The 15,503-nt window shown below is 42.1% G+C and overlaps 1 protein-coding gene across 1 annotated transcript in view; it reads right to left on the bottom strand.

The window, feature by feature from the left end:
• Positions 1-14,994, bottom strand: part of LOC135464520 (piggyBac transposable element-derived protein 3-like) — a 46,458-nt gene extending 31,464 nt beyond the window's left edge. The window contains exons 1-2 of the mRNA XM_064741945.1: positions 14,760-14,994; positions 516-2,261 (exon numbers count right to left, since the gene is read on the bottom strand). Coding sequence (XP_064598015.1) covers positions 516-2,261; positions 14,760-14,994 — 1,981 coding nt within the window. The remainder of the gene's footprint in view (positions 1-515; positions 2,262-14,759) is intronic.
• Between the last annotated feature and the right edge of the window lie 509 nt (positions 14,995-15,503).

Raw genomic sequence — 15,503 nt, forward strand, 5'->3', positions numbered from 1 at the left:
ACCCAGGACATGTTTTTCTGGAAAATTCGCATGCTACCTGCTATGAACACTTCTTTTAGACTATTTTGCGCAAACATGGTGTCTGTTTAAACAACTCCACCTCCAACTTACTTCTCTTAACATGTCCTCATTTGTGGACATTGGGTTCCAGCCTTTTATAATGGAATTCAATGTCCACGTACGTGGACATCAACTAAAGAACTAAAGCAAACACATTTTACGCTTAAAAGCTTTTAATGGTCATGTAACTTAGACAACTTTGACAGTATTTGCTCAGTACTCTTGTAAGAATATGCATCTGGATTTTTTCAAAAGTATTTAAACTGAAACAAACTCTTTGAAAGTGTCACATGAAACGAACTATCTGTTATTAGTAACCGGTTTTGTTTTCATACGGAACGCCCAGAAGCCCGATTTAGACATTACTAGTCCTGTGAACTATTTGTGGAAGTTTTCAAAGCAGCCTTGAATGCAAAGGAAAACTTGACACGATGTGCACATTATACGGCTTTTACCACGCTTGCATTCAGGATTGCGACATCTCGCCGCATTCTTTAAGTCAATGAACCTTGGCATGTGAAGCGCTTGAGATTTGCGTGCAGCCTCTGGTGGCAGGGCAATCCGCTTTCGGGGAGGTCTATCTTCCGGATCAGCATTTGTATTTCCCTGGGGATACAGTAAATGTTCACTGACAGCAAGGCGGAAGTCTAAGAACTCCCTGAGATGCTTAGTTGTGGTGCCTTTTTCCAGAAGATCCTCTCGCTCTTGAAGCCAAGCATTTACCAATGACATGTCAGTCATGTGCAACACAGTTCCCACAGTCCATTTCTTGGTGCGAGCATTGATGCGATAATACGAGATCATCCGGTCACTGAGATCGACGCCACCCATTTTGTCGTTATATTCCTTTATAATTGACGGTCGTGGTACATTGATGTATGCTTTATCATCCTTGGACCACCTTCTACAAGTGTTGGTTGGATCAGCGCCAAATTCACTGGACATACATAGCACAGTTTTATTATCGTACCACTGAATAATGCATGCTTTGTTGTCCTCCCGAACAATTTCATTAATTGACCCTCTGCCTTGTCGTTTCAGATCAGTGTCATTTTTCAGGCAATTTTTGGCATTACGTGGTACCAGGTTTTTCGTAATTGTCCCAGTAACAGTTATTCCCTTGTCCAGTAAACAATCCAAAAGTGGCATGCTGGTGAAATATCTGTCAACAAAGACTGATGTATTGGGGTTGATGGTTTGTGTCAGTCTAAGGACTGCAAGCCCTCCCAGTGATAAAGTGGATGTGTCAGCGTCGGGAAAAAACCTTTTTCCCTGAAATATTTCGAAGTCCAACACCATCCCGGATGGTGCTGCCAGAACAAAATTTTTCAAGCCAGTTGGATATGGTTTCCCACGAATGTGCTGCCTTATGCCTACATGGCCAGTGAATGGTATCATCTGTTCATCGACACACACATTCTGAGGCCTGGGGAGTGTTTGGCAAGTTTGTTTGATTTTATCCAGAAATGGACGAACTTTCCATAATTTGTCACGCTGTTTCTCGTTTTCTGCAACATTGATGTCTACAACTACCTTCAGATTAGAGCGTATTTTGAAAAAGCGATTTCTGCTCATCGCCTGTTTAATTGCCAGTACGCCTGTGCTGGTGGCCCAATACATTCGAATTCGAGGATACTTCAAGCACCCCATCATAATATTAATGCCGAAAAATTTCGCCATCTCCTCAGCAGTCACGTCTAAAGACCTTCCCGTGTTCAAAACTGCTGTTTGATTAGTTGCTTCTGCCATCATTTCATACAGTTCATTGTCTATGTACTGAACAAAGTAGTCTTTAGGGGCCCAATCGTCCCGTCGATCTGTACCGGACTGCTGGTCACTTTGTGCATCTTGTGTGACTTTCTGAGGTTGAAATTTATCATTTGTCCATTTTAATCCAGTGTTACGTGCCGGAGCATTACTTCTACCGCGTCCGCCAACTCCACGTCTGCTTCGTGGGCGACCTCTAGTCGGCGGTCCTCTACTAGTAGAGGGAACTGGCTCTGCCTCCCCATCATCCATTGCCAGGCTTTCGTCCGATTCAGAACTGCTCTCAGCTGCAAGGTCGTCCTCATTTGCCTCAAAATCTGGATCCCCATCTGTATCCTCATACATTTCATCATCAACTTCTCCATCTGATAAGTCAATATCTGAGTTATCGAGAAGGCCTAAGACCTCTTCTGTAGTCATGCGCTGACGTGCATCTAAAAATCAGAGAAATCAATGTATTATTAAAGCACGAGTATAGCTCAGTCATTCGCTTTTCAATGTAGCATAAGTATGAATTGAATCCCAATGTCCCCAGATGTGGACTAAAATATACTTTATTGGAACCCAATGTCCACAGAGGTGGACACTTTCTTGGCCTTGCTCGAAACGGCTAATAAAAATTCCTTCATTCAAAATAACTATGTACAATTAAACTGTGCTACATAACAAATCAAAAGGCATTATCACTCATCTTTAAAAAAATCAAAGGGTGTGGTAAATCTTGGCTTACTTTTTGCAGTTTGTGTGTCACCACTTCCTCTGGAATCCGCCATTTTATTTTCTCTCCTCCACACAGAAGAGTTCCGAAGGATGGTCCTGTGCACTTGGTTGACCTAGGTTGTTTGTCCACAGAAATGGCCATTGGGTTTCAAGCACAGAAATGATAAACCATAAAAATTTAGGGAACCAAATATTGTATGTCCACATATGTGGACGAAGGGCCTGAGGAGGATATGCCATTCCACCCAAGCATGCAACAACTGCGTTTCCTCTATTATCGACAGTTACATGTCAGTTTAACCGTCGGCAATAACAAGTGTGGAGGTTTTTAAACACGACTGCATGCCAGGAGGAGTTTCCTTAAAGCAATGTTGTGACTTTTGTTAGACCGCTTCCTTACTATATATGAACGGCATCACACAATGCGTAGGCCTCTAGGCTTAATTGCTCTGTGTATTCATGCCGGATAGCCTCCGAGCTCTTGTGCCCATACGCTCTGAGAAAAATACTGCAGAAATAGGGCTTGCGTTACTTCCACAACTCAGAAATCGCGCTTCTGACTCACAAATAACATGATATGTATACACTTTTCATTTAGCTCTTTTTGTTGGCATAATCGTGTTTCATGAAAGCTGATGTGAAAGTATATCAGTACTCCGTCGAAGACAGGCAACAGTCTGATTTCCTCAGTTTTTCTAATCTTAATCAAATAGGCCTTTTTTGATTTTATTTAACACTGATTTTCTCTGAAAATATGCTTCCGGCATCCAATTCACATCAGCAGTCAATTATTTGATATGTTATCTACGTTCACACCAAAGTTTATTTTTCACAACTGATCGGAGAAAGTGTTTCAAATGATGAAAAATCGTTTTACAACACTGTCTTTTTCAGATCACTGTAACAACCTGAGTTGGGTGAGTCTAGCTGACGGTCATATGGACATCAAAGTGGGACAAGACTGCATGAAACCATTTCATAACTCAAACGACCTGCATGCAGTTGGCGGGTCAGCCATCCGTGAATAGGCCGAGTAATGCCTCCTTCTATTCTATCTTCTTGATTAAATAATAAATTTCAATTTTATTTTATTTCTTTATTTATTGGATTGGTATTTAACGCCGTACTCAAGAATATTTCACTTATACGACAGCGGCCAGCATTATGGTAGGAGGAAACCGGGCAGAGCACGGGGGAAACCTACGACCATCCGCAGGTTCCTGTCAGACTTTCCCACGTACAGCCGGAGAGGAAGCCAGCATGAGCTAGGCTTGAACTCACAGCGACCCCATTGGTGAGAGGCTCCTAGGTCATTACGATGCGCTAGCGCGATAACCAACTGTGCCACGGAGGCCCTAATCGATTTGAACGCAGGCCTTCTTGTTGACTGCAATGGGTTTGTTCTGCTGACGGTAGCCCGTAAATGTACTATCTTCAGTCAGCTAAAATATTACACGAAGAGCTGATGAATAAAATAGGACTATCACCAGAATGGAGGCCTAAATGCCTAGCTAATAGCGAAAGTGAAACTACACCAGAGCCACCTGAAATATTAATTATCCACACGCCGTGTTCACACTCACCTCCTTTCCACTCACTGTGTTACCATATGCTTAAATTCTGTTCCTAGAATGACACAACACCGTCACGGATCACAGCCAAAATGTTCAGGAGCTTGACAACCTCCATGTCAAACTTCCCGCGGTTCCTCGTCCTTTTTTCAGTACAAAAGTGTCACATGATCAGGTTGGCATGCTAATTGAGTCACGTGATATGATGACGTCTGCACGCTGGTTTCAACATGCCTGATGTAGTGTACATACACTCTGTTGGTACAACTTAAGCAAAGGCATCTCTTACCGTATTGATAACAAAATTATTATTAAATGTGCTATACAAATGTAACATGTATTCAAAAACAATTTTAATATCGGTCCACAAACTGATGCCCGTGAACCTATGTCTGGGATTATGAGATTCATAGTCCATACTGCACGCGGTAAATAAAAAAATATATAAGCGCAATGTATAAAATAATAAACCGTATATTCTACGTTGATATGAAAATGACCCTTAAAAAGAATGGGTGTGCTTATTAATTATTTAAACTCTAAATTGATCCCCCTCCCTAACACATACCCACCCACCCACTCCACCTAAAAACAAGCAAATGATCTTTCAACCGAAGTTGCCTTGGTAACTTTGAGGTGCCGACGCGGAATCCGACTTATCATATATATATATATATATATACAGCTCCCCTTCAATGCGAATCGGGGTCTTCGCCGAAGCGTTTTGATCCAAGAGCTCACAGGTTCGAAACAAGCTCTCTTTGCAGGTTCGGCCGCGTCTCTTTCAGTAGGTTTGTCACCCGTGTGGGTCGAGATAAGGTGGGTTTCTCCGGGAACCTCGGTTTTATCAACATAAACCTGACCATCAGGTCAGGTAGTAGCGAAATATAGTTATACCCAAGTAATTAAGACAGTGAAAAAAAATCAAAAAAATCTAGGTTTCTATATCATTTTATAACATGGGATTACCTAGTTGACTAATATACAAAGGAGTCAGTAGTAAATTCGGACAAGAATATAACACACACAGTTGTTTCGAAGCAAAATTCTAAGGATTAAGCAAGGTGGGAGGGGGTTGGTATACATGCTTACCTCGATTAATGCTTACACCAATTAATCGTGGACCAAGGGATATTTCAGGGTATAGGCCTTATATGCCTACTATGATGTGTTTGGGGTGTTTTAGGGTAGGAGCCTTATAGGCCTATTATATACATGGTGCACTTTTGGGTGTTTTAGGGTAGGAGCCTTATAGGCCTATTACACACATGGTGTACTTTTGGGTGTTTTAGGGTAGGAGCCTTATAGGCCTATTATACACATGGTGCACTTTTGGGTGTTTTAGGGTAGGAGCCTTATAGGCCTATTATACACATGGTGTACTTTTGGGTGTTTTAGGGTAGGAGCCTTATAGGCCTATTACACACATGGTGCACTTTTGGGTGTTTTAGGGTAGGAGCCTTATAGGCCTACTATACACATGGTGCACTTTTGGGTGTTTTAGGGTAGGAGCCTTATAGGCCTACTATACACATGGTGTACTTTTGGGTGTTTTAGGGTAGGAGCCTTATAGGCCTATTACACACATGGTGCACTTTTGGGTGTTTTAGGGTAGAAGCCTTATAGGCCTATTATATACATGGTGCACTTTTGGGTGTTTTAGGGTAGGAGCCTTATAGGCCTACTATACACATGGTGTACTTTTGGGTGTTTTAGGGTAGGAGCCTTATAGGCCTACTATACACATGGTGTACTTTTGGGTGTTTTAGGGTAGGAGCCTTATAGGCCAGTTACACACATGGTGCACTTTTGGGTGTTTTAGGGTAGGAGCCTTATAGGCCTATTATACACATGGTGCACTTTTGGGTGTTTAAGGTTAGGAGCCTTATAGGCCTATTGTACACATGGTGCACTTTTGGGTGTTTTAGGGTAGAAGCCTTATAGGCCTACTATACACATGGTGTACTTTTGGGTGTTTTAGGGTAGAAGCCGTATAGGCCTATTATACACATGGTGCACTTTTGGGTGTTTTAGGGTAGGAGCCTTATAGGCCTACTATACACATGGTGCACTTTTGGGTGTTTTAGGGTAGAAGCCTTATAGGCCTACTATACACATGGTGTACTTTTGGGTGTTTTAGGGTAGGAGCCTTATAGGCCTACTATACACATGGTGCACTTTTGGATGTTTTAGGGTAGGAGCCTTATAGGCCTATTATACACATGGTGTACTTTTGGGTGTTTTAGGGTAGGAACCTTATAGGCCTATTATACACATGGTGCACTTTTGGGTGCTTTAGGGTAGGAGCCTTATAGGCCTATTATACACATGGTGTACTTTTGGGTGTTTTAGGGTAGGAACCTTATAGGCCTATTATACACATGGTGCACTTTTGGGTGCTTTAGGGTAGGAGCCTTATAGGCCTACTATACACATGGTGTACTTTTGGGTGTTTTAGGGTAGGAGCCTTATAGGCCTACTATACACATGGTGTACTTTTGGGTGTTTTAGGGTAGGAGCCTTATAGGCCTATTATACACATGGTGTACTTTTGGGTGTTTTAGGGTAGGAGCCTTATAGGCCTACTATACACATGGTGCACTTTTGGATGTTTTAGGGTAGGAGCCTTATAGGCCTATTATACACATGGTGTACTTTTGGGTGTTTTAGGGTAGGAGCCTTATAGGCCTATTACACACATGGTGTACTTTTGGGTGTTTTAGGGTAGGAGCCTTATAGGCCTATTATACACATGGTGTACTTTTGAGTGTTTTAGGGTAGGAGCCTTATAGGCCTATTATACACATGGTGTACTTTTGGGTGTTTTAGGGTAGGAGCCTTATAGGCCTATTACACACATGGTGCACTTTTGGGTGTTTTAGGGTAGGAGCCTTATAGGCCTATTATACACATGGTGTACTTTTGGGTGTTTTAGGGTAGGAGCCTTATGGGCCTACTATACACATGGTGTACTTTTGGATATTTCAGGGCACATGCCTTATAAGCTTTGTACATACCATGTATTTTGTGGCGTTTCACACCTGGCAGCTTTATATTTCTTGCCGTCAACATGACGATTCTATGTTCTGTTACGTACCCATTTCGCTTACACCGCTCGTGGGGCCATGGTGACAACAAGCGAACAATGGCGCCCCTGTGATTGTTAGCGCATGTGGTCGTTCGCTGAAGGCCACTTTTGTCTTCCACCAATGTTGTTGTGAATACATGTACCCATGGGTCAAAAGTGGGAGGGTTATTCAGCAGCTTGCCAAATGTCCACTCAAAAAATTAATGTGTTAAACTGAACAGAAAGTCTGTTGTCTGAGTGATGCTATAGGCCTATATGTACTCTGTTATTCTAACACAGTATTGCGTCATATTCAACATAATATCTCGTTAGTCAAATAGAATCACTATGTTGAATTAATAGACTACGTATGTTATTTTGAACAGAATGATTTGCTGCAATAACAGAATACATTCTTGCAGCACTCAGGCCACAGATTTTCTGCTGTAAAGTAACAGATTGATTTTTTGGAATGTTCCTCGACAACTTGCGAGATGTCGGTGGTTTAACCCCTTTTTCTACCTCCCTATAATCTTGAAGACCACCAGTGAGATATTCTTGAATATGGCGTTGAACAACAGTCATATAAGTAAAGAAATTCAGTCTTTATAATGCCATGCATACATCACACTGGTATTAATGTACCGTTATAAATAAAACTCTAACGAGGTACTTGCGTGAAACCAAGCAGTGACAAACAGCTGCTGCATTAGACAGGGGAATAGAACAGCTTGTTATATTTGACAGCTACCCTCTGGAGCTTACCAAAAGACCAGCTATAAAGCCCGTGGAGTCATGGCCATGTGACATTCGAATTATAGATCACTATGATGGATTTATGTATAATGCAGGACGGGGATCACAGCGGATTTATGGTCTTGGCAGTTGGTAAGGTGGCATGGGCTCCTGGCTATACTGTGCGTACAGGTCAGTGTACCCGAGGCAAGGTCAGATACTTCCTACAATGAGCTATAATCCTATAACACGATTGTATTTGTGATATGATTTAATGTATGATATTAAAAAAGTAGGATTAAAGGACAACACTGATAATATTAATTACATTTTATATCTCATCTCATCGGTAATATGCATGGATGCATGGATGAAAATGACAAACCCACCGTTGAATCAATGTACATGTAGATACCAACGTTAAAACCAAACTGAAGTTACAAAGTAAACTCTGTCAAAATTCAGAAACACTCTACACCAACGTTAAAACCAAACTGAAGTCAGAAACACTCTACACCAACGTTAAAACCAAACTGAAGTTACAAAGTAAACTCTGTCAAAATTCGGAAACAATCTACACCAACGTTAAAATCAAACTGAAGTTACAAAGTAAACTCTGTCAAAATTCGGAAACACTCTACACCAACGTTAAAACCGAAGCGAAGTTACAAAGTAAACTCTGTCAAAATTCGGAAACACTCTACACCAACGTTAAAACCAAAGCGAAGTTACAAAGTAAACTCTGTCAACATTCGGAAACACACTACACCAACGTTAAAACCAAAGCGAAGTTACAAAGTAAACTCTATCAAAATTCGGAAACACTCTGCATTTTAATTGGTAGACAACTCCTTTGGGTGGCTGGGGTGGACACCAACCAAACCCCAGCCACCCAAAGGAGTTGTCTACCAATTAAAATGCAGTTGCAACAACTCCTACATAGGTGAAACAGGCAGACCGCTTCAAACCAGAATTAAAGAACACCAATCATCAGTACAGAAACTTGACTCCAAATCTGCCATATCTGACCACATCCATGAAAACCCATCCCACAACATCAACTGGAATACAGTCAGGACACTGAACATGAATCAGCCCCATTGGAAGAAACGAAAACTACAAGAAGCCATCCAGATTAAGAGATTAAAGCCCAGCCTGAACAGAGATCACGGCATCTACCTCCCCTCAGCTTATGATCTGCTAATCCTCCAAACCGCTCAGGAACCCCACCGAGCCTAGTCAGTACGCCAACACCCACCCCAGGACACCTTAATCCCCTGAGGACTGTTTACCCTCTTTTTGTTTTATCTGTTGACATATGCATCTCTTGCTATATATAAGCGCAGTAGTAATTTTGATGTCATTCACTTGATAACGATGCTAGTATCTGCATCGAAACGTTGTGTTAAATAAACCAAGAAGTTGTACATCCATAAGAATGCCTTGTCCAGTGTACAAAGCGAAGTTAGAGTAAACTATCAAATTCGAAAACACTCAACCCCAACATTAAAACCAAAGCAAAGTTACAAAGTAAACTATCAAAATTCGAAAAAACTCAACCCCAACATTAAAACCAAAGCAAAGTTACAAATTAAACTATCAAAATCCGAAAACACTCACACCAACATTTAAACCAAAGTTACAAAGTAAACTTTATCAAAATTCAAGATCACTCAACCCAAATATAATATTAAAGCTTTGCAAACGGAAAGGAACAATGTTCTCCCCGGCCTTTTCTTGCGTACGGCGTAAAACACAAATCAAATAAATAAGTAAATAAATAAAAGGAATGATATGAATTCCCCAACAAACTGGGCCACATACACACATGCCGATCAAGATAACCTCGCTGCAGATCTAAAACTTGGGAAGATCGCAAGCAGGGTTTTATGGAAACCAAGAAAATCTCACTTGAAAACCATAAACTATTTCCCGTATTCATAGCGTTGAGCATCCGGGTTCCTCCCAGTGAATATTTGAAGGCAAAGCACATTCTGATTACTTTACCAGACAAAAATTCTTACCTAAAAGCTATGTTTCTCATTATTCATGTTAAAATCTTATTCAAGGCCTATCTCTCCCTGGGTTAAATTCGGTTTGTTTTCACCTCCAATTCTCTAGTCACCTGACTAAAGATTGTGCTGATTAATCGCTCAGAACAGGTATGACTTCACTTCAAAGCTATGAATTTCACATATAGACCATTTAAAAGTCACAAACACTCGCATGTATGTAACGATATCCATAAATATAATACTACAGTTATAGGAGGTTAAAACCAGAGCAACAACGACGGCAGTGTGAGTTATCGCAGGCAAATGGTCAAACGCAACCGGTGAAATCCGGTGCCTTGTCTATTTACTTCAGCCTTGTCAATTTGCTTCTGGGATTCATTTTAAGTGTTTGTGTAAACGCTTGTAAAAAGTAGCAAGTTACACGACCCATAGCACCACGGCTTAAGCCGAATTAGGCAAAGCTATTGCAGTGATATCAACTCCAATTTGTGAGAGGTCAAAGCTCTACAATAACTCAAAATACCGTGTTGTTTTCACCTGTGAGTAAACAATACCATAAAGAAACGGCGCAAAGTAATGGAAGGCAAATTTATTAAATTATATAGTGCAGTGTTCCTTGTAATATATATGTCAGAAAGGGTATATGGTTTTACTGCTACTAAGTAATTCTTTTGGAGAGCTCATGGATGTTGGTTTTGCTTGCAAACCCATGTCTATTAATGTCTATTTATTTGGCTGATTGGTGTTTTACGCCTCATTCAAGAATATTTCACGTATACGACAGTGGCATTATGGTGGGAAAAACACGGGCAGAGCCCGGGGGAAAATCACGGCCATCCGCAGCTTGCTAGCAGACCTTGCCACCTACAACCGGAGAGGAAGCCAGTATGAGCTGGACTTGAACTCACAGCGACCGCATTGGAGGCTCCTAGGTCAATACGCCGCGCTAGAGAGCTAACCAACTGAGCCACGGAGGTCCCTCGTCAGTTTTGGAAACGCTTGCCACACTGACGATACCTGATCAGATGAATGAATACAAGACTTGACGCAACCTCAGGACATTGCAGCCATATCGTGGAGACCCGCCAGTGTCCAATTTCTACGAAAGGAAAAGTTACAAAACTTTTTAAAAAATGTGAATTTATCGATCACAGTAGATGTCATATATTACAATCCAGACACTTTCCTGCCTAAATTATACATGCAATTCGAGCAGAAGCTGTACGGTCCTTCTTATCTTTTAACTGGGGCCTCCATGACCGAGGGGTAGCACTCCAGCACGGCGCATTGACTCAGGAGCTTCTCAATAATTGGTAGCTGTGAGTTCAAGTCCAGCTCATGCTGGCTTCCTCTCCGGCCGTACGTGAGAAGCTCTGCTAGCAACCTGCGGATGGTCGTGGGTTTCCCCCGGGTTGTGCCCGGTTTTCTCCCACCATAATGCTGACCGGCGTCGAATAAGTGAAATATTCTTGAATACAGCATAAAAAAACAATCAAATAAATAAATAAATAAATAAATAAATAAATAAATAAAGGACCTGGTATAGTAATGTGGGGAATCGGTTCCAGTGCAAGAAATGGTGGACATGTGACTATATCTGTGAGTGAAAGCTACTGACACTGTTTCACTCTGCTTTTCCTGTTATATGTCAAGCACACGGCATATGAAGCGCCAAACATGCACTGAAGCAATGTATAGGTCATAAAATCGAAAAACTGTAGCTGGTTCCAGTCAGCCTGAAATATCTTTTTTTTGTTTTTGCATTAGACACTGTAGAGTTATGAAAATTACTGCATTACAAATGTAACTTTCTGAAGAAATCATTTATGCACCAATCAATTAAACAAATATATAGCAAATGCATCTTTCAGCCTTGTACTTTGTCTATGGATAACATATTAATGTTAATGATAGCTAATGGACTACATGTGCTCTCAACGAGGATTCATGTATGATGTCGCTATAGTAGCCAAATGCTACGTAATACCATAGCTTATCCAATCTAATTCATGATAACACTTATTTCATTTAAGACGGTCTTTATCTTTACTCTCATAAAAGTATGTTTCCAAAGAAAAAAAAGAAAGCGCCGCAAAGATTCGAACTCTTTCCAATATAAAAACCTTCTCTACACAACGACTTTGTTAGTCTACTGTACTGTGGAGGATGCCTGATTGACTGCGGCAGAAATACAGATTTTAAACTTGCTAAAAATATATGACAAAACTCAACACATTATAAAGTTTATGTTTTACATATGAAGACAAACGTTAACCAAAACGAAACTTTGACAGTAAGTAGAAATACACACATGAAGGTTTCAGTAAAGATATTGTTGTGGTTAACGTTGATCTTCATACTGTAAATTAAAACACAGTGCCTCGTTTGAACGAAAAATTGGCGTTTTTGATCGAAAGTGCATTTTTGGAGGGTTATTACTAAGCAATCATCTCTATTATGACATTATATCTTGCATGAGTGCTTCGACCAAGTTTTATACTTCTGAATCCTAAATGTACAGAATTGTGCTGGGGTTTTGAAATTTGCACTTTCTTATCGTACCTCTCTGGAACCGATTCCCCGCCTTACCGTACCAAGTCCTTTGTATTGACTATTCGTGGACAAACTGATAACCAAGGCCTATGTAGTCTTACTCCTTACAGCGCATGCTTCGCTCTCTACCTTTCGCTTTACATCACTGCCACTGCTAGTAAATTTTGTACAGAAATCTTGAGCAATGCCGATGTCACTGGGGTCACAGTGATGAGGCAGGAAGTGATGTCCGAAAACACAATCTATCCGTCTCAACGCTCTAACAATGCATTCTCTTTATCTAGAGTATATCTACCAGATTTTTCTAACTAAAACCTAAAACAATTCTGCTTATGGATGCTAAGGAAGGGGACACAAGTGATGCATATTCAAATCTTGGAGGGGCCTCCGTAGCTCAGCTGGTTAGCGCGCTAGCACAGCGTAATGACCCAGGAGCCTGTCACCAATGCGGTCGCTGTGAGTTCAAGTCCAACTCATGCTGGCTGCCTCTCTGGCCGTATATGGGAAGGTCTGCCAGCAACCTGCGGATGGCCGTGGGTTTCTCCGGGCTGTGCCCGGTTTCCTCCCACCATAATGCTGGCCGCCGTCGTATAAGTGAAATATTCTTGAGTACGGCGTAAAACACCAATCCAATAAATCAAATCAAATCTTGGAAAAGCTCCGAATAACAGGCAGACGCGACTCAACTCAACCGAGTTCGTTCCATTCGCTGATGGCCATGCGACTTGAAATCACCGGCATATATACATGAACACGTAACGACTTGTGCATGGAATACAACCCTAGCTGAGTGGCGTCGTTATTTCGGATATATGAGCGCTTCCGACCGACGCAACAAGCGGGTTGAGCTGAGTTGAGTACATGTAACGACTGGAGGCAATTGGGAACTATTTCTTTTCCTTTGTCCGGGTTCCTCAGCCACCATCAAGGTTTTCTACATCTGACATTTGGTGAAGTACCACATGACATAAACTTTAATAGTAAAATCCTTTCCAGCTGAAGAGCTGTGGGGGCATAAACACGGTTGCAACGTGACTCAATTCACTTGAATCCGGTCTTAAGTTTTCTGCCGCCATCAACAAAACTACGACTAAGTGCAAATGGCACCGATTTCAGATAAGTCGCGTGGTTATTTCGCGTACACGAGCGCTAACGGTTGTTCGGTCGGCTTTATACAGATATAGGTCTTATAGTGCGGTATATATGCCGAGGTTCAGACTTTGAAATTTCCATTTTGAATGACTCTGTCGCCAGCGACGCCCTTTCACCGGTACCGGAAGTAACTATATAGACTTACACCTCATCTATCCTCCTGTCAGGCAGGTGTCACTTTACCATTTTTTTTTTCAAAAGGTTCATCTTACAGAATTAAAGCGTGCCACATGGCTTCATCGTAACGACATGCATATCAAATTCGAGTTTTGGGCCATGCTGTCCTTTTCCAGAAACTTAAAGCCGTTTGTGTCTCGTTTTTGCACATTGACAATTTTTCGGACATTTTTTTTGTTGTAAGGAGGGACATTTAATTGAATCCTCGAGTTTGACGAGTTACAGACAAGTTCAAGTTTCGGATCGTTTCGTCCTTTTTTTAAAAAAAATAGAGAATGGCGATTTTTTTTCTCCCTGTTTTGAACTTTGACATCTATTATTCTGATGGCACAAACCGGTATAGATGACATGTATTGCCAATGCAATACTTCCTGAATGCTTGTTTTTGAAATGGTTATTTATTTGACTGTTGTTTAATGTCATGCTGAAAACTTTTTAACGTATACCACGTATTTGATGGGTGGAGGAAACCAGAGCTCCCGAGGTTTAAACCACTCTTTGCATGATTCCATCCTATTTTCATACTTAACATACTTTCTTAATCCTTTGTGTGCTTATACTTTTCGTCGCTTTTTAGAAATGTGAGTTTTGACATGGAACGTCAGACATTATTACTATATGGAACGAAAATATGGTACTGGTTTTCCCTAAGGCACAATAGATATCTATATCAGGAGTAGTAGAGAATGTTGCAAACGTGTCCAATTGGGGAGGTGGGATTGGGGAGGTGGAGGTGTGTCGTTGATTCCGCGCTCTCTTAGGCGCATGCGCGTGACGTCAGCGCATGCACGTGACGTCGCACGTTCCATGTCGCCAAAACGCACCATTAAGCGCAGCTCCTTCAGCTCCATGTTGCGCCAAAACAGTCCCATGTGTGAGCTCCAGTTCGAGACTAAACTGATGTCACGCACGAGAGCAGCTCAATTTCGCGCCAAAACTGACCCATGGGTGAGCTCCATTTCGTTTGCGCCAAAACTGACCCATGGGTAAGCTCTATTTCGTTCGCGCCAAAACTGACCCGTGGGTGAGCTCCATTTCGTTTGCACCAAAAACTGACCAACGGGTTACCGCTCGGTTCTGGCGCCTGAATTTCGTTCATGTCCACGTTGAGCGAGGCGCGTGACGTCACGCGGGAGGCTCGCAAACGGACCAACGTGCGATGCTCCTTTAGCTCCATTTCGCGCCAAAACTGACCCATGGGTGACCACGCGGACTTAGCGCCAGCGAGGCGCGTGCAGTCACGCGCAAGGCGCGCTCAGAGTTGAATTTCATTGACGTCCGTGCTGTGCAACCCATGAGCGAGTGAGGGGTGTGACGGACCAATGAGCGACAGGGGAGCAAAAACGATGGGTTGTAAAGTTGGGTCGAGCAGCTCCTTCAGCTCCATTTCGTGTCAAAACTGCCCAATGGGGGACCGCGCGGTTTTGGCGCCTGAATTTTGTTGACGTCAGGGCTGACGGGATAAATAGTGAGGCGTGAAGAGAGCAAGCTACTCTGGCTACCCTACCTGCCTAGACAACGCCAGACCACGTTCACCCAGAGAGAGACACTACGCTGTGAGTATGAAACGATCTGCTTCTGCTAACCCTCTGCTGACAGACCTTACCGAGAAGAAGGTGTGCCTGCCATCGTCGTGACCAAACCTCACCTTTGGTGATGGTTGAGATTCTACAATGTCCAACAGAC

Source organism: Liolophura sinensis, chromosome 4 (genome assembly GCF_032854445.1).
Source record: "Liolophura sinensis isolate JHLJ2023 chromosome 4, CUHK_Ljap_v2, whole genome shotgun sequence".
NCBI classification, from domain to species: domain Eukaryota; kingdom Metazoa; phylum Mollusca; class Polyplacophora; order Chitonida; family Chitonidae; genus Liolophura; species Liolophura sinensis.